Here is a 21,143-nt window from a genome sequence, read left to right on the forward strand (position 1 = left end):
TCATATACTACACACTAACCTTTTTATGATTTCTTTAATTTTATTTTCTTATTAAATGTGTAGTATATGAATTATGAGTAGAATAATTCAATTATTTTAAGAATAATAAAACAAAAAAAAACTTTAAAAAAATAAAAAAATTTTGGTGTGTGGTGTATGGACTTATGAATAGCAATGCTCATTTTTATAATATAGTGAGTATATTTTTATAAAATGATGTTATTTTTATAAAATATTTTATTAAATTATTCGGTTTTTCCTAGCTGGCGATATTTTTCCGTATGCAATTTCAATCCCACCAAACATTTGACTCCCTTCGTTGATTCTTATCCACACCATCTTCCGTATTTCATGTTACAGCCTTCTCTCTCTGCCAGTGTCTGTGTCTGTCTGTCTGTTTCTGGGTCTGCGTCTCTACCCCTCTCGCAAAACCACCAGGATCCACGCACTCGGGCTTTGAGACGTTCTGTTTCACATAGGGAGAGAGATCTTTATTTCATGGGCCTTAACCGTAGGGACTTGGATAGAATTCTTGCTCTTCTCCAGCTTTTTCATCAATGGCCAATCCTCTCACTCTCTGTCTCAGCTCCTACTTCTTCACTCTTCTGATTCTTCACAGACTTCTACCCATTACCGGACTTCACCTTCTCCTCATCTTTCTTCACTCCCTTTTCTAAGTCTCGCTTACCGGTTTTCCCGGTACCCACTTCCTCTTCTTTATCCTTCTCTCTGCTTGATTCTCGGGAAAATAAGATACGCAGGAAATATTATTTTATTCCTGGATTTTTCTGGAGCAAACGCAAACTGGCCCCCCTCTAGTTGATTGCTCTGTGAAGGTGGGAAAGTGGAAGAAAGTTCAACTTTCAAATATCTGGATCCCCTCGGAAGTTATAAACTTCATTGACCGAACTTATTAAATCGAGGTGATCTTTCTGATTAGAAAATCTCGATTGAACTTTGAGCGGAACTAGTAGAAGAAAACTGAAGATCTTAGCGTTTTCACAGGCTTCTCTTTAGCCAAACAGCAGTATACAACTATTCATTGTCAGATATCTAGTGATTTCAGGTACTTTTCTTGAATCGTAGATTTGTTCTCTCGAATTCTTCCTTTAACCCACTATTTTCTTTTCTTTTTCTTGGGCTTTTCGGTAGACAAACGGGGATTGAGAATGGCATCGGTGTTTCTGTACCATGTGGTGGGCGATCTGACGGTGGGGAAGCCTGAGATGGTGGAGTTTCTGGAGATGGAGACTGTCGAGTCGGCGATACGTGCGATCGGGGAGTCGACAGAGGGAGGAATACCGGTGTGGAAGAGGAGATCGCATTCCCAGCATCCAGGTGTGATTGAGAGTGGTGAGATGAGGCAGCAAAGGTTTGTGGGCATTCTTAGTTCTCTTGACATTGTTGGCTTCTTGGCAAGGAGTCAGTGTTTGGAGGATCAGGACAAGGCCATGAAGACCCCAGTTTCCGAGGTGGTTGTGCCTAATAATTCCCTGTTGAGGCAGGTTGATCCTGGGACAAGGTCAGCTGTCATTCAATGATTTTTTTTAACGTAAAATATTAGAATTTTAACTCCCCGATTTCGCTATGAGCATTATATGAATTTAATTTGAATGTACTTAGAAGAAAGGTTCTCCTCTCTTTTAATTAGTGATCATGCTCTTTTCATGAAGTCTGCCTTTTTTCCTTTTAGATTGGTAAAACAAGCATGCGTGTCTTGGTCTCCCCAAAGTTTTTACTGCGACAGGAAAGTCAATTTGGGTAGTTTATGAATTTTGATGATCTTGTGCTGGAGAGTACAGGAATTGCAATGATCGTTTTCCCCCTGATATGCCCTGGTGTGTGCTTGGCCGTGGAAAATCCGAATAATGACTGCATGAAAATGGGTTAGCTGAAATATGGGCTGAGTTGTTCTCTGTTAGTGGGGAGAACATTTTCGCAACTAATTGAAGGAAGTGGGGTTTAAGGTTTGGATACCAAAATCATCTCAACTCATCTCATCTAATCATTACAACTTTTTCAAATTTTTAAATAAAATACATAAAACAATTTAACTTTTTCAAATATTAAAACAAAAATAATATTAAAAAATAATATTGTAACAATATTTTATTCAACTTTCATTTCAACTCACTATTCAAACCTTCCGAGTATTACATGAAAGGAGTTTAGGCATGGCTGAATATGGGCTGAGTTGTTCTCTGTTTGTGGGGCAAACATGTGAGCAACTATTTGTAGGAAGTGGGTCTTTCTTAGTGTATTACGTGAAAGGAGTTTAGGCAAGTATCCACTAGGGTGTTTGTTGTAGGGTGTCTTTTTAGTGGGTTGCGTATATGGAAGGGGAAGTGTGGGTATCAGGGGAGAGAAGCAACCAAAAAATAAATGAGATTTATTTAGTTAAATTTTCTTTCATTTCTTGAATGTTCTTTTTTGGTCCATCAATGGATATCAGAGTAATGGCAATAAACAAGGAGAGGATTTAGAAGACATGCACAAGGTGCACACGGGTATTATCTACTTGGAAGTGAGGGCCAGCCAGCCGCATGGGGAGATGGCTGGAAGGAAAACTTAGTGTATGGCTGGAGAGGATTTAGAAGCAGGATAGAGACATGCTTGAGGTGCACAAAGAGATTATCTGCTTGGAAGTGAGGACCAGCCATGTGGATAGATGGCTGGGAGGGGGACTTAGTGCATGGCTGGAAGTGAGGACCAGCCTTGCGGAGAAATGGTATCATGTACAAAGTTTCAGTCGTGGAAATTTCTCAACGAAGTTTCAGTCATGTGGGAATGTGTGTGTGAGAGAGAGAGAGAGAGAGAATGTGAAAGTGAGTATGCATGAGATGCTGTTGCATGCATGTGAGTTAGCTGGAGTCATATAGGTGAGTGATTATAAGGATCAATCAGGAGCGCCTATATTCTTGCTTTTCTTTACTTTGGTACACCTGCCATGGATTGCAATTTATACTTCCACCCAAAGTGGAGGAAAAATGAATTTCACTCTGATTTTCATTGTTCACCTTCTCTAATTTTGGGTTTCCGTCATCATCCTTGGTGTTAAATCCAAAGGGTATAGGTTTGAATTTGTGTATGTAGCAAAGGAGGCTGCTGAGGAAAAAAGAAATGTATAACAGAGGAGGTTAACCACTAATGTTACATGTGTTAAAGGACAGTTCCCTCTTACATCTTGCATAAGAAGTGAATAACAATTAAATAAATTTAGGTACTCTTTCTTCATTGTCAGGAGAGAAAGGGGAAAAGGTGTATTATTACACAGCTGCGTAAGGACATTGTCAGAAGTGATCCAATATCGAAGTTGTATATTCGTAAAGCTTGATTGTGATTCATTTTTTTTTCCTCCAATTTGATGAGATTCTCTTTTAGTTAGCTACATGAAAATTAGCTTTTATAGCCATGTTGTATAAAACTAGAGACAAACTGTATAAATGGGTAATATTTATGGTCGTAATGTCAAGAGTTGCATGGCTTTTTTTTTTTTTTTTTTAATACTAAATTGGTTTTGAGGATCATGCAGTGTAGCAACCCAAAGGAGTGCGATGTTGTATCTAGTATTACTCATTGGATATAAACCAATCTTTCTGCTGACGTAAGAGGTAGTTTATTATTATTTTTACACTGGTGCGAAATCCCACAGCAGAAATTGAGCTAGCTAAACATAATGGAGACAGATTTGTCCCATTTGAACTTGAAAATTCTTAAATGAAATGTCAATAGTGTGCCCCAGGGGCCCAAATAGACTGTTCCTTTTGATTAATAGTTATGAATTTTTCTTTTGCATCAGTCTACTTGTAAGTTCACTAACTATAGAACTAAAAATTTCAATGTTGTTTCTGAATGTTATTTATACCTGCTTTCAAATGTGGTAGAAATCAGTCATACTGTATTGTTAATGACAAAAGGAATTCTCTGGCTTAAACTTGAAATTGTTTTCACAATGTTGTTAATATAGTCATAATCTAATGGGGCCACCATTACGTTTATTGGATGCAATAGTGTGGCTGTTTTCCCGTCTATGTCTAGACCTTGCTTTTTATTGTATTGCCATTAGACATGGATCTCGGCTTCAAATAGTTTCATGTAATATGGTTGGTAAATGGGGTTATAGTTTTGTGTTTTGGATACCAAACACTGGAGACTCTGCAGGAAATCTAAAATGTAAAGTAATTATTTGATGGTAGATAGGAAGAATGGTCCCTTTCTACATTTTATTTGAAAAAATATGGGGAGATATTTTTATATGGGTTTTTAACTATAATGATAGTTCCTTATAAACAAATAACATCTCAGGCACATGGGGTCTGCTTTGCTATGATCTTAAGGGTTATGGAAACCTTTTACCTTTTAGATTGTTTCTGAGAATCCTCTCTTTAAGATGCACGATCTTTTTTTTCTCCTTTTTTGATGTCTTTGATATGCACTATCATGCTCCTTTTTAACTGTATTTTGATTTTCTTTTCATTTTTTTTTCTGGTGCAAGATTGATAGACGCCCTAGAGATGATGAAGCAAGGTGTGAAGCGTCTTCTTGTTCCCAAAAGTGTGGGATGGAAAGGCATGAGCAAGCGATTCTCCATCCTATACAATGGTAAGTGGCTGAAGAATATTGATACCTCAAGTGGCAGTGGCATTAACCTCAACGCCAACACCAACCGTCCTTCCTCATCTTCCACATCTTCCACCACCACTCTCCGTGGTAAGTTTTGCTGTCTGTCAAGAGAAGATGTCATCCGTTTCATTATTGGTTGCCTTGGTGCTTTGGCCCCACTCCCTCTTTCCTCCATCTCCTCCCTTGGAGTCATCAACACAAACTACTACTCTATTGAAGCCTCCTTGCCAGCCCTCGAAGCAACCCAAAAGCTTCCTGGAGACCTTAGTGCAGTAGCTGTTGTGGAATGCACGCCGGATGGACAGTATAAGATCATTGGAGAGATCTCTGCCACTAAACTATGGAAATGTGATTACTTGGCGGCGGCATGGGCTTTAGCCAATCTTTCTGCTGGACAGTTTGTGATGGGAGTTGAAGATGATGTGACCTCAAGGTCGTTGCCAGATTTCACTCTGAATTCAACAGATGGCAATAACAATTTGGCTAATGGAGGTGGTGGGTCAAGAAGGCCGAAGAAATTTAGCAGTAGGAGTATTGGGTTCTTTAGCAATAGCCCAAGTTTTGGTGGCAATAGGAGCATGTATAGGGGCAGAAGCGCCCCCTTGACATGTAAGGTTACGAGTTCATTGGCTGCAGTTATGGCTCAGATGTTGTCTCACAGGGCTTCTCACGTTTGGGTGATCGAGGATGAAAGTGATGATGTTCTAGTTGGGGTGGTGGGTTATGCTGACATTTTGGCTGCTGTGACCAAACAACCTGCTGCATTTGTTGCTGCCAATCGATCTGGCGAGGCATTTGGAAATGAAATTCAAACTTGAATTTGTTAATTTATTATTTTTTTGGGTGGTTTTGAGGTTGTATTAAGCTATATAGAATGTTTGCAATTGTGTACTCTAGGATGCATAAGAGAATTGGGCTTGCTAGATTTGCATGTTGTCAAGGTTCTTTCTTTCCTTTCAAAACTATTTTGTTGTGATAATAAAACCATTCAGTCGTGTTCCTGTAATATTTACAAGTGCAGTTTCGATTTTCATTTTGGAGTTTACAAACCAACGGCTAATGGTATCTTTGTAACATTAACTGAATGAACTGTAGGAGGTAAAGGAGAGAGATGCTGTTCATTTCCGCCCATGATTGCAAGTGCAAGACTGTGTAGCAACTCCCCCGGTACGTTCTTTAATGCAAAACACCTTTGGGTCCTTGCGTCTGTTGCTTATGATGCTAAAACCTAGTCCATGCTAAATCTTGCCAGACCTGAAGCCGAAGACTTACAATGAATGCAGTCACATTATTTTATGCAAATCTTGCGCTACATCATGGGAGACAAACATGCTTACTATATTATTTTCTGCAAATTCTTGCAAATGATGCTCATAGGGTTTGCCCGGCTACATCGATCATGGAAGACAAACATGCTTGGTTTTGGTTGCCAAAATGATGCTAATAGGGTTTGCTCAGCTACATCGATCATGGAAGACAAACATGCTTGGTTTTGGTTGCCAACTACTACTACTAGTCTAAAATACCAAGTTGTCAAAATCTAAAGGGAATAGTAACCAACCCTACTTGTGCTTATTTCGATTCTTTATTAAAGAAATATCGTCATGTTCTTTCACCCTAAGTTTTGTAATATTCAGTTATACTTGCTATGTGGCATAGTTAGCCTCGTTTATTTGTGTAGATGAGATAAAATAAGATGAGTTGAGATTAAAGTTAAAAATTGAATAAAATATTGTTAGAATATATTTTTTAATATCATTTTTATTTTGAGATTTGAAAAAAGTTGAATTGTTTATTTTATTTTATGTGAGAATTTGAAAAAGTTGTAATGATCAGATTAAATGAGTTGAGAGAAGTTGTGAAAACAAACGAGACGGCGGTGATCGACATATAAAATCAGTACTTAAAATATATATACTGCATCAATAATTAAGAATGATTAATGGTGCAAGACTTATAATGAAAAGGCAAATAACTTCTTTATTTATTAACAAATATATTCTCCCAAAGTCTAGTGCACTACCACACGTACGATGACATGGGGAGTTCTCTTACCGGAATCATTCATGTCAATCAGTCCTATATATACACATTTGTTCTTTTCATGCCGCTGGTACCAACTTTGTGTAAAGGATTCTTCATAAAAAAAAAGAAAAAAAAAAAAAAGGAAATCGTTTGGATACAACAAAAGCATCTTCGATAGCGTTGGAACATTCCCAATCGCAAAAGAAATTAATACTTGAGAATATGATGTTGAATGAGGAAATCTAGTCTACTTGAGCAAAATGATGAAATCCAAGTGTTTGAGATCAGTCGTCCAAGTCGAGAATATAAGAAGTCGTCCAAGTCGAGAATATAAGAACTAGTTCTTCTTATATTAACCATATATAATATTTGATTCTCACTCTTTTACGTCCCCAACAATTTCAGAATCCACGCAACACGCTCTTCCAGACCACTTCTCTTTTACGCGGCATGCATTTTCGTGTGTGGCTGGCTGGCTTCTGCTGTCGTACTCAACGTCCAGCGAAAGTGACCAGATCCTATTCCTTGGATCTCGTGCGTGTGACTGATCCTATTGGACTTGAGTCTTGACCGTATATGGTTAAAGTGGGTTTTTTTTTTGTTGTTAGTAAATTGAGTGCTGTTTGAGATTCAAAGTAGTCCCATAAAGGATTCTATACACTGATGCAGTATGCGCCATGTTTATTTTTGTTCTATTTTTTTTTTCTTTCCCTATCCGTGCCTCTTTCTCCCCTCTCCCTTGCTGGCGATGTCTGCTCTCCCTCGAGTGGTTCCCGACCACCCCATCCAATAGATAGCAGCTATCGGCTATGAAAGCCGCGACCACCCCGGCCACAACATATTGTACAAAACGTGCATGGCGAGCCTATGTCCCTGCCTGCGGTACCGCATTGACTGCCGGCAGCTTTTGCCCACCCCACAGGGGGAGAAAGAAAAAAAAAAGGGGGAGGAGTAGGAGGGAGGACACGTGGCACACTAATAGTGCGCTATGTCATTGTGTGAGATCTTTTTGTGAGATTCATTTACGTCTATAGTGTTTTTCTAATAAATTTATTGCATGACTTCATAATAGTGTAAACCTTTGAAAATTAGCTAGATAGTATATAAATATGTTATTTGAGTAAAGATTAATTTATAATTAATTTATGGTTATTTTATAATTTATTTAGAATTAATAAATAAAATCGTCACTTTATTAAAAATAAATTTCAATTTTACAAAACGAATTTCAATTTTATAAAAAAATATAAAAGAGTTGTGCGATAATAGTACGATCAATTTTCTTTGAAAAATACTACTTTGACACCTAAATTTGACCTCATTTTGACACTTCTTTTATTTTAATTTTTTATTTAATAATTAACGAAGTAACTATAGTATATTGATATATTTTTATATTTTTAAAAAATAAGAATAAAAAAATAAAAAAAATAAAAAGATCAATTTAGCAAGCGGTGCTGAGTAGCACCTTTTTCTTTACCCTGCAATATCTTCATTTTTCTATAAACGACACTACAAGAAAAACGGGCTTTTGTGGCCATTTATTTGAGGTGAAAAGACTATTTGTGACCAAAACAGACTTATTTTAGCTTTAAATAGTAATTTCGCTGGAATTAATTGGTCACAACTAAACAGTTTTCTTGTAGTGTGAGAACCAGGAGATTCTATAAACAACTCTCAATTTGGTCGTACGTTATACTTCATGCGGAATATATATTTCAAGATTTAAAAATTTGTGAATTTTCTCATCTTACGAATTATGCTACTTATTTAGCACATGGTAGCTCATTCCCCTCCTCCCCAGCCCCTTCTTTTTTTTAAAGGTTAAAAAATATGACTAATGCTATGCATCAATCACTATTCATTTTCACACTCCTCACTTATAAATTTTTCATAGCATAGAGTGTGGGGTGGTGAATAATAACCGATGAGAATAATTTTTCTAACAAAAATTGAGTTTGGCTGTAGATGTTTGAGATTGGAGGTGGTATTGCATGCGGTTAAGCCAGCATTCCATCACAATTCTAATGATAATCCGTATATGATCAGTACTTAAACATTTTCAAATATATAAGTTGTATTCTTAATTTCAATAAGTTATATTCCGATTATGTTATTATATGTAATTATTTAATTGGTTGTCGCTCTAACTAAGCATGTGTAACGCCCGTCCTTGTGGTGAGATTTTTTACAAAATATTTTTATTAAAGGACGACAGGAATTACCGTCCTATTTAAAACTTTTCACTTGCATACCCACGGTGTGAGACTCCACGTTTATAAATTAAAATGTGCTTTGGAATAAAAGAAGTTTATAGCGGAAAACATAAATCTTATAATAAAAAGGCCTCTCGTACGTTTAAAACTTGTGCCTAGACTTCCGTGCTCTTCTCCATGGGCCGTGTCCGTCCTGATCATGTAGTTCCTGTGGGGGGAGGGACATGCATAAAAACTAAAATGAGTCGAAAACTCGTAAGCATTACTTCATACAGTTAAAATATAACAATATAGATTTTCATTCATGCATTCATCACTCGTACATACTATTACGTGCATGCATACGTGTCATACGTGCGTTCGTTTGAAAACTTCACCGGACGTGGTTTTTCTCTTTTAAACATGGGCATCCTTTTCGTAAAATGTTTCTCCCATCAGTGCCTTCATTTCTTCAAGAGTTCGTGCATGTTTATGTGCATACGTGCGTTCTTTTGAAAACTTCACTGGACGAGGCTTTTCTTTCAAAAGCTTTCATTTCTTTAAAACGTGTCTCCCATCAGTGCCTTCATTTCTTAAAGGTTCGTGCATTCGTGCGTTCGTACATACATGTATACATCCATTCCTTCTTATCACTTTCATAGGCCAATACACACTGTTACGCCCCGTGTATTTGGGGTTAGCGGTCTTCCTTTGGACCCGGATTCCGCCCGTGGCCATGGGTTGGGAATCCCTTTCATAGGGGCAGCACTGGGTGCACTTCCAATACTACTTACCCGGCATTGCAATCTGCCCATTCATTGGTACCCTTTTCATTCATTCATGTGGCCGTTATGTATCTTCATACATTCATGCTTTCATTTCTTTCTTTTCATTCATTCATTCATTCATGTCAGTTCGAAAGAGCTGGAGCTTTCATTCAGTTCATTCTTTCATTTAACAGTCCTATCTTTTCATGAGAAAATATTTCTTTTCATGAGAAAACATCATTTGGGGCGTAAGCTCGAAAATCGTATTTTCATTTTTCAGTTCATTTCAGTCCTATCATTTCTTTAACAGTTCGTTCGTGGAAAACTTCATTTAAGGTCATACATGGGCTTAAACGTCAGCTTTCATGGCATCCATAAGCATCACCTTGAATGTCGTCAATTATGGCATCCACGAGCATCACCCCGTGGCGCACATGAGAGCGTCGGTTCGTCGTATCCATAAAAGCATCCGTTGTCATGCCTTTTATGCATTTTCATCAGTTTATGGATTTTCTTAGAAAATACATACAATAGATACAGCGTATAGTCATCCATTCACATGCGTACAATTAATACTTTGGGTGCGTAAACAGGGGCCGCCAATGAGGGGCCGTACATACTTATACCTTTGAACTCTTAGCATTTTCTTTCTTAAAGCGTCATAAAGGAAAAACTTTCGTTTTCATTTTCTTTTTATCTTATAAAGACTCTAGAAGAGTATGAACGTAAAACTTACCTAGACTCCATGCTACTTACATGTCATTCACTCCATTCATGCTTGTCAGATTGCAACCTACATGCATACACATACCTTAGCGTCATTCTCTATCTAATGCATAAGCAACTTGAACTATAAATAGAACTACACATCACTTAGAACACTCTCCTTCTATCCCGTGCACTTACGTGCCCTTTACTATGTTAAACCCTTTGGGGACCACTTACGGTCACCACATCTTCCAACTCAAAGTTTTGCCTTCAGTGCTCATCCACTAAAGTGAACCCATGATTCACCTTAGGATTAAGACACTAAGACATCCGTCTTACTCTTCTTACAACCACATTCCGACGCAAGATTCCGACCGATGGAATCACGCATCCCAATCCTAGATAATATACCCGTCACAACCTTCATGCATCTTAGCCCACACTAAATCTTCATTCCCATCCATACAAGCCACACGGCTCTAAGCCAACTCTGAGGTTCAAGCACCGTGTAACTGTACTAATGACAGATTACCCATTACATATGGTGAATTCGTCCGACACATGTGTCTAACCAGATTACACATGTACCTTACCCCTTTATCACCTAGGGACAAGGGCCATACTCCGATACCAATCTTCTCTTAACCCGGCTAGCATGACTTTTCACGCTACCCGTCCCTTTTGACAGTTCATCCCAACACTTAACACGACAAGACTCCATTCACATCTACGCCTTCTGTCACGTCACATAGCCCGAGATTGCTCCAGAGCTACACTGTGACCTTGTTGCGTTACCCAACATTCTGCTACGTCAACTCCTGACTCATCACGAGTACGGTTCCTCACGTACTCCCGTCACATCATGACATCTCGTCACGTTCCCTTTATGCCATTCCTACACTCTAACACTTTACCCATCATAAGCATGACTGCCAATAACCACGTCACTTCGTGACGTTGTCCAGTCATGCTTCCGCTGCGTACTCTTACACTTGTTCCGTTACTTCACTGGTCACAAGCACGACTGTCAGTAGTCATGTCATTTCGTGACATTCCTTAGTCATGCTTCCGCTGTGCACTCTTGTACTTGTTCCGCTACTTCGCGCATACTCCTAGCCATAAGTCCATCACGGTGACACTTGTCACCTCAGACTACAGGCTATGCCATAACTACTTCGGGACACTATTCCACAGTTCCCGACACTATCCATCATGTTCCACGCCCATCGATCCCTTAACCATCCTTATCTCTACGACACGCCACAAGGGGTGTCGCTGCCACGTGGAGTACACTCCACATATACTCTCTTCACATACGCCACATCACCACTATGGCATACCCGCCATATGGTGCATCACTATATCACATGGAGTACACTCCTCGTATACTCCCTTCATACACACTACGACACATCACCATTATGGCATACCCGCCATATGATGCGTCACTCCACTACATGGAATACACTCTGCATATATTCCATGCACGTTACGCCACATTACCACTATGGCATACACGCCATATAGTGCATCGTCCACCACATAGAGTACATTCCACATATACTCCCCACATATACCATACCCCACATAGAGTACACTCATCGTGTACTCCCTTCATACACACTACGACATATCACCATTATGGCATATCCGCCATATGGTGCATCACTCCACCACATGGAGTACACTCCACGTATACTCCTTTTACACGCATTACGCCACTGAGTACACTCCACTCGTACTCATCTCGTTCCACAATACGCCATGAGGGTAAATTTTACATATACTCTCCTTGTCTCACATTACACCACAAACACACAGAGTACACTCAGCGTGTACTGTTCCCATTCCATACATATACCACGCCACCATTACAACACAGTCCACAACATTACATAGCGCACTTCCTAATTACACCCAACACTCCACAGCACACTACACGGCACAATACATCTCCATCCAACACATATATGCCCAACACTTCACTACACAGAATGCCCAACACTTCATCACAATACCACAACTCCATTAATACTAACAGCACAGTCCACAACCTAGTCAACTAATCAATATCTAACATAATTAACGAGGGATAGAGGGTTATACCATCGACGGGATAACTCGTGCATTGCTCATTGATCGTCACAGCCGATGATGTTGAAAAGAACGTACGGGGCGGCTATGTCACGTACGGGGACCATTTGGGCGTTTGGATAGCTAGGTGTGGTCTTGGAAGGGCTTGTGAGCCTTGTGATGGCGGTGAGGGGCATAACACTGTGGCTCTAGCCGTGTGTAGTGGCGGTCAATCACGCGCAGTGGCGGTCAATCACGCGCAGTGACTGTCCATCACGTGCAGTGGTTACCCATCACATAAAGTGGTAGTTTGGACTTAGGGTTCTGCTAAGGGAAATGCGGTGGATCTCGTGGTGGCGTCGAGGTGGCGCCATGGTGGCTCATGGCGGCGGTTCAAGGCTGTGAAGTGGAGGAAAGGCTGTGGGAGAGTGAGAGAGAGTGTGCGTGCATGGGTGGCAGATCAGGGGCCATGGGTGGTTGGCTTGGTTCGGTGGCGGCCTGAGGAGGCTAATGACGGTGGTTACCTACCGTGGGTGGCGGCGCACGACGGTGGAGGACATGCAACCCGTGCATGCATGAGGGGGAAACCCGTGTGGTGGAGAAAGGCTATGGGCCTCAGGTCACGTGGAGGAGGAAGGGGGAGGAAGAGGGAAGTCAACGGCGTCACTTGGTGGTCGTGGGTGCCGCGCACGGTGGCGCACGATGGGGAAATGGGTCAAAGACCCATTTCGGCTACTTGCAGTGAGAGAGGAGGGAGGGTTGCACAACAGGGGCTTGCTTCGGTGGAGGATGATGGCTGGTGGGAGGGGAGGTCGTCGTGGAAGCGGTGGAGCCATTGGGCGGCACATGGCGGCGCAGTGGCCTTGAGCCCGTTCAGGCTTTGCACTTCCAAGGGAGAGGAAGAGAGAGCGTGAAAGGAAGAGACTGCCACGGGGAGGCTCGCCGGAGTGGGAGGAGGTGAACGGTGGTGGAGGTGATGGTCATCGGTGCACGGCGGTGCCGGGCTGCGAGGGAGAAGCTTCGGGCGTAGGGGCTGCGTACTACGTACGCCGAATGAGAGAGGGAGGAGAGAGAGAGGGCTGGTGAAAAAGATAGGGAGAAAGAGAGAGGGTCTGATTTTATAATCCAGTCCCTTCGTCTCGGGGTCTACGCAACGATCTAACGATGATGAATTAAAATACTGATTTGAAAATGCGTAAACGTTAACTTAATAAAAAGCACTTAGAGGAATTAAGGTAAATATTATTTTAAACTAACTTTAGTTTATAAAATAATATTCTTCATCATTAATAAAATGATGAAGTCTCACCTAACATATTAAAGAGAATAAAACCATTTAATTAATAAAAGTTTTCAACATAATTTAAATCTCATAATATCTTAAATAATTGAAATCATTTTAATAATAATATTAAAATGATTTCAATTGATTATAATATTTTTGGAGCTCTTCAATAATATTATGATTGTCGTATTTAAGATTAAATCTTAATTCAATAATACTGGAAATACTCCTTATAAATATTTCCAGCATATTTAAAACACTTGGTGTGCCCTAGAAGTCACAAGATATATTTTGAAACACGCAATTATGGTTCGACACGCATGACGAGTCTCGCAGTCGCTAGATAGAAGGGCAGATGATCACATAATCTCTGCCTTCAGGATTTGCTTACGTCATAAAGATGGAACATACGTTAGAAAGAAGAAGCGTACGTAAGAAAGAAGGAGTAGGGTATTACAGCATGGGAATTGCAATTTGAGATATATTCGGATTTATTGATGGGAATTAAGTAATTAGCTTGGACATATTCATGTACTAAATGGGGGAGAAATTGTAATTCTAGACACAACTTTGTTCATTTTTGGCTTCAGATCATTTGGAGTGGAGTTTTATGAAGAACATACACATGATGGAATGCAAGTTTCTCATATTCAAACCATTCATGAGCCTCCCTTGTGTTTTAATTTGGCACCAACACCATATAATTAATATTGTCGTTGTTATTGTCAATAGTGCTTCTCTTTTTCATGACCTATTCTACCTCTTTTCTTGCCACTAAAACCAAGCATAATTCCCTCAAACTTTTCTCCACATTTTGAGGGATTTTATTTTTATTTTTTTTAAAATTGGAGTGTGATGCCCTGTGCCTCAGGCTAGCTAGAGGATTGGATATGTCACATATATGATTCTAGGTCATGTATCCTTACATGTAATCAATTTTAGTTGGCGCAATATGTGTGTCCCAAGCATGTTATTCTTTTCTGTGGTTGCAGTCGAATGTACTCACAAAATCTCTTAATACCAGAGAAACTAAAAACATGAACATAAAGTCTAGCGGTGCTTATACCCGCACCCTACCGGTCGGGGTTGCCCCTTTCCTGCATCCCACATCCGCCCATGGTTTGCCCCCTCATCCATGGCCCACCCACGGCTGTCCCAATTAAAAAAAGAAAAAGAAAAAGAAAAAGAAAAAGAAATCAAACACATGGTGCAAACTACAAAATACTACAACACAACAATGAACAAAGTTACCAAATAAAGTCACACTATCTTGTGAACATAGTGTGAATAAATTCACACTATCTTGTTTACATGTTTAATCCAGCAGTAATACGTGTTTTGCAAAGTATATGGCCAGCCCAATCCAACAATATTAATACATCTTCTTTTATTATGTAATTTGGTTCCTACTCGCACTTGGGACTCCGAGTGTTCCCCACTTGAGCACAAGGTTTTACCTATGAATACTTTATCCTTTTATCTGTTTGTAGAGTTATTAGATGTTCCCCACCTAATTGCAAGCTGGTTTGGGAACACAACTGTTCTTAGATTACTTCACTACTATTCACAAATAGTGCACTATTATCTACTCCTATTTATAAACTATTTCACTACTATACATAGATGATCTACGATACTCTTAGCATCCAAACAGAGGTTGTTGGCTGCACCATAACTCAGCTGTAACGCTTGTGGCTATTTTTTTATCCTCCTAGTGGCCTTGGAGTTTTACTGGGATTGTTCCCTTCCCAATTAACTGTAGGATCATGGATACAATTCTATTTTCTATATAGATCACGGGTTTTCAGAAGTGGTTATTTCCTTTTTAACTTCCAAAACTGACAATTCTCTTTAAAAGAGTAGTGATACATGTATTTACAATTCTACTTACAAGACTAATTTTGTTAATTTTATTTTAAATTATAAATTTTGAAATTCAAATTTTATGATTTTCAGCATATCAATAATTGACATGTGGAGAATGAAGTCTTTTGTAAGTTTTTCTTAAATACATATAGAATTTTCCTTGTTAAAATGCATAAATTTTAGAAATGGTATGGCCATACAACATTTTCCACACAATCTTTTAGGCTCAAATAAAGAATTACATTTAAAAATAACTTTACTAAATTTAAGAGACAACTTACATATGAGTAGTTGTGATGCCCCCAAATTTCACTTGAAATTTGACGGAACTTGAAGCGTTTGAACATGCAACACAAGGTTACCTACTCCCGTTCATAACAAATAAAGATGCAATGCACCACATTATACAATGTTGTCCAACATGTCTGTAACATAAAGAGTATTGGAGATAACACTCCATAACTATAGTCTGGAAATAAAATTATTGTACTAATTTACTGAGCCGTTCACATAGCTCAACTATGATATCCAAACTGATGTCCAGAAAATGGAGGATAGGCTTCTTTGTTGTGCTCCACATTCTATTCGAACTCATCCACTCTCCCTTGTGTGGTTTCTCTAGATCCTGACACATTGTCTACTATTCAAGAGGGAATGGTAGTTGAGATTACTACGGTGAGATTAGAGTACAAATTTCAGCAAGTTAATAGAGAACTTAACATATAGTTTACCAATGAATGCTTAATCATAATCGTAAATAAGCATGACATAACTTGACAAGTAACATGGCATGAACTGACATGACTTAAACTGAACATGGACTGAACTTGAAACTTGACATGACATAAACTTGAATGTGAATTGAAACTAAACTGAAACATGAACTGAAACAGGAACTGAACGTGAGTTGAAATATGAACTGAAAATGCTAGCTCTTGTAACTAAAATTATGCATTTTGATTAAGAAAATGAGGGTACTCAGGTAGCTCCTACACCTTTATCATGAGTATCATTTTTGTATTATGGCAAATTATACTCCTTCACCATAGTACCAAGCAACTCATATGCCTTGACTGCAGTACCAAGCAGATCGTATTCTCCTTGACCAAAGTATAAATTAACTGATAACATTAATTTGAACTGAATGTGAAATAACATGACATGAAATTGAAAATGAAACTGAAATTTGAAATTGACTTGACTGGCGTGAAATATTATTTTTGAGACACACTCTATACTCGAGACATGACATGATAGAAGCAAATTGACAGATGACCTGACGTGAAGTAATGTGACGTGTACATGAGATGAATGACAGTGCATAACATGAAACAGACAAACATTTCATGACATGACATAACATGTAGCAGATAAATATTTCATGACATGGCATAACATGTAACAGACAAACATTTTGTGACATGACAAACATGTAACACAAAAGTATTTCGTAACATGGCATAACGTGTAATAGATAACATTACGTGATATGATATAACGCGTAACAAATAACATTATGTGATAGAGTATGTTGTATAACAGATAAATATTGTGTGATAGAATATATTATGTGACAGATACATATGTCTTGACAGAGTATAACATGCATAACAGACATACATGATGTATCATGGCATATAGGATAACATAAATACATAACAATAGTTCCCTTACCAACATAGATACACAGAAATCTGACAGTAAGTTAGAAGCTAACTTACAGTAATTATCATGTTTAAGGGAGGGAAAAGTAAGAAACAAGAGAAACTGTAAATAGGGATTCTAAATGTTAGAAACTTATCACTAATAATTTAGAAACATGAAAAATGATATTTTTAGAGTAAAAGTACAATTTTACCCATAACTTAAGGATTTCACATCCTAATTTCAAAAATCACTAAAATTTATATTCCTCATGTAAGTTTTGTCCTAAACTCAAATACCTAATTAAAAAAATTAAGAAAAAAATCATAACCATGAGATCAACACACTATCCAGTTTATGCCCCATAAGGAGTTTTCCATGGTTAAAATAACTTTTGACTGACCAAATTCCATGAAATCAATCAAAAAAGGTATCCATAGAAACTAGACTCAAATAGGAACAAATTTAATGAAGGAATCATTGTGAGAAATTAGTTACAATGGTTTCAAAAACTGCAAAGAAAAAGGCTAAAAAAACTGCCAGAGAGAGCTTCTAGGTTCCTCTTTAGAAAAACGTGTGGGAAAATAGATGAAATGAGAAAGGAAATGGTTTGAACTCTTCTTATACAAACTGAAGGGTGAAGTGAGGTCTTGAGTGACACTTGAGTGATGGAAGTCTTGGCCAAAATAAGGGGCAAACTACCCATGGTATGGGCTGCCTTGAGGTGCCGTGTAGGTGGTTATGATGAAGTGGACTTTGCTTTCTCATCAAGTATATTTGTGGGCTGGCTTAAGCAGTGGGTGGTCAGCCAGCTGTGGGAGGAAAATTCTCCAACAAGCTTTGCCAAGGTGATCCAAATTCGTGGACGTTAAACAAGTGGGCTTCAATTTGGGGTTTAAAGAAGGTTTGAGATGTTATCAAGCCTAAATCCAATTTTTCTTGGCCCAACAAAATTTTCAAGGTTTAAAGGGTTGAATAATGATGTAATAACATGAATTTGAGGGATTAATAGCATGTGGAAGTGAACTAACAAAATGATTAAACACAATGCTAGAAATCGTATCCATTTAGGGTTTGGAATCAAGTTTGGGGTTTGGGGTTTGGGGTAACCGTTTGGAGTTTGATTTCTTCCAAGTTTTTGGAGTTTCAATTGGATGCTTTGTATTTAGGGTTTCACAATGGTTGAAACCCTATTTGGTTTGGTACAAAATAGATAATTGGATGGAATAGTGTTTTGCGTAGGTGATATGAAGTCACCCTTGATTTCCTTCACATTTTCATCTCATGGTTCCTCTTGGTGCCAAATGTCCAATAATATTTACCAAGTGTGGCTAAGGTTTTGCCAAGTTTTCAAATAAAACTTCTCTAACCTAATTTGGACATTCTACAATGTGATTTTAAAACAGTGCATTTAGTGCTAATATTGAGGTTACTATTTACTATGAGAAAAGTGAAAATAAACTTTGAACTGTAAAAATTATAAATAATCATACTAACCATATGCAAATCATTTATAAAATTTTGACTATGAAGGATATTGAAATAATCAAAATGCGTTTTCAAACAAGTGCTTCGTTCGAAAACTGAAATAGGTTTATTGCATTATAAAATCCTAAATATTTCTTTGAGTCCAATGTCATAGACCATATCTCATTCTAATACTTTTAACTACCTCAAATAAATAAAATCTCGCTTCTGGCACCCTAGTGAGTGGTAACTCTGACTATGTTGACAGACTAAAACCTATGCAATTGAGTTGATTTGTGAAAACTTTCAGATTTTTTACAAGATTCCTAAAGCCTATGAAACTCTACTATTAAATTTCTAGCGGATTGTTATGTAGTGTTGGTTGTTTTTCGTGAGGGGTCGTCCGTGTGATTTCGAAATTTGAGGTAATTAGTGAAAGGAATCGAGTTGCTTATCTTTGATATTTTAAACCTAATCCTAGATTTGCCCAAATTTACAAGGCTACCCTAAGTTTCTTATTTTTATACTTGTTCCATTAGTTTTTCAGTATTTGCATTTTAGCCTCCATACTTTACAAGTTTATGATTTCAACCTAAAAAGTTTAATTGTTTTTTTTCATTTAAACTTCATTCTTTGGTTATGGCCAAGTTACATGAGCTTTTTATCAACATTCTCGCCTAACTCCTTATAACAACTCTAAGAACCACAAGACTCAAAATTTACTCCATTCATTCACCTGATTATGCATGAATACTACTCATATATCTCCTTGACCGAATCTTGCCCACACTATACCCTTAAATGTGCTCATTTCTTCCAAATTTAGAATATGCATGATAAACCATTGGCTTTTACACATTGAGTAATTCTATATACAATCCTAGAATCACGTGCAAGCCCTGTGTGTGCACTCCATAAAAAACAAAAGTGGGGAATATTCGTGATTTTTTTATTTGTATACCTCACTTTTTTTTTTAAGGGAGTGCACGTGACTTGTATACCCTAAGACTGCAAATATCATTTCCCGTCCACATTTAATAGCATTTTCATAAAGCATGCATTTTGTAGTGATGAGCCTATACTATTCAAGGATGGCTGAATTGTTTTTTAACTATGTGTAACTTAGACATCATGAGGCTTGGTTAAGCCATTTAGGATCTACAAAAACTTCCAAGACCCGATGGTTTTATGCAAGCCCAAAACCTATAGCTAGGGCCAAAAAAAAAAAAAAAAAAACATCTTTTTTCTCTTTTTCATCATCAAGTCATCCTTAATAGTTCTTCAAGCCTTTCCTCGTCAAGTTTTAATTTTTATGCTTAGGAATAATGTCAAGATCATGCTTAGGCCGAGAATCCTAAGTTCGAGATATAATTCATCATATTTTCACTTATTAATTATTTAAAGATCACACGTTCTTAATGATATGATATTTGATTTTAAGCTGGTTGATTTGTCACATTTAACACATGAAACCCAGCTAAAGGCATAGTCTTGGCTGAACCATAACGTGTAAATATCCCAATTACTTTTGAACATATTTCATGCTCTATACCCATGCATCTTGCTACCATGACCGAAGCATGCATATAGGTGTCACAACTCTCTAGCACAATTTTGTCAACCTCTAATTTATACCGCTAGATTCAATCATAGAGTTAAAAGTCCATGCTTGTTAGGAGGAACATATATCTTCCATGGACCTTGTGGAGGAGTGTTTGGAGAAAGTGGGAAAAAATGAAGGAGAGGGAGGGTGCTAGGGTTCGGCCAAGAGTGGTACTTGAGAGAAGGGAAGAGAGTGCTGGAGAGAGAGAGAGAGTGATGGTTGAAATGTGTAGTAAAGAAGAGAAGGGGGTTCTAGTTGGGCAGACTACATTATGTTCATTGTGAAATCAGCCAGTAGTTATGCGTGCTGACTGCCACATGGCAAGTCTCCCAACATCACTCATTTGCTTTTTGATTTTATGAAGTCTTAAGGCAATGTTTGGTTACAAAGAATATATGAAAATATTTGACAATCATGAGAATTTGTTTCAAAATAGGTTTTGGGAAAGGAGAGGAAATTTTGAATATTTTTGAATATAATAATTCACTACAACAAAAAGGCTCTTTAGGGATGAAAATCTTCGTCCTAAATTATAGCCATTTCGTGCCAAATTATTTTTTGGGATGAAAAAAATTTGTCCTGAGCTCGTTCCAACAACACTGTACCAAAAGATATATTGGGACGAAAATCATATTTCATCCCAAAAAATATATTTTGGGACGAATTTTGAAGGAAACTGTTCAAACACATTCGAACGGGAATTTCTTTTGTCACGGTTGAAATTCGTCCCAGAATATCGTTTGAACGGTTACAATTTTACGTTCGAACATGATTAATGTGTTTGAACGATTGCAAAATATGTTCGAAAAAAAATAAATTATACACACGTTCGAATGGTATTAATTTAGCATTCGTTCGAACATTAAAGGGTTAGACTGAACGATACA

At 38.1% G+C, this 21,143-nt stretch overlaps 1 protein-coding gene across 1 annotated transcript; it reads left to right on the forward strand.

Moving 5' to 3' along the window:
- The first annotated feature begins 359 nt into the window (after positions 1 to 359).
- LOC108993626 (CBS domain-containing protein CBSX6) lies at positions 360 to 5,654 on the forward strand. The gene is made up of 4 exons (XM_018968606.2): positions 360 to 923; positions 1,006 to 1,066; positions 1,153 to 1,522; positions 4,496 to 5,654. Exons 3-4 carry the CDS (start codon positions 1,170 to 1,172, stop codon positions 5,439 to 5,441), a joined length of 1,299 nt encoding a protein of 432 aa, XP_018824151.1. The 5' UTR covers positions 360 to 923; positions 1,006 to 1,066; positions 1,153 to 1,169; the 3' UTR covers positions 5,442 to 5,654.
- The last annotated feature ends 15,489 nt before the right edge of the window (positions 5,655 to 21,143 follow it).

This window comes from Juglans regia, chromosome 11, assembly GCF_001411555.2.
Source record: "Juglans regia cultivar Chandler chromosome 11, Walnut 2.0, whole genome shotgun sequence".
Lineage (NCBI taxonomy): Eukaryota > Viridiplantae > Streptophyta > Magnoliopsida > Fagales > Juglandaceae > Juglans > Juglans regia.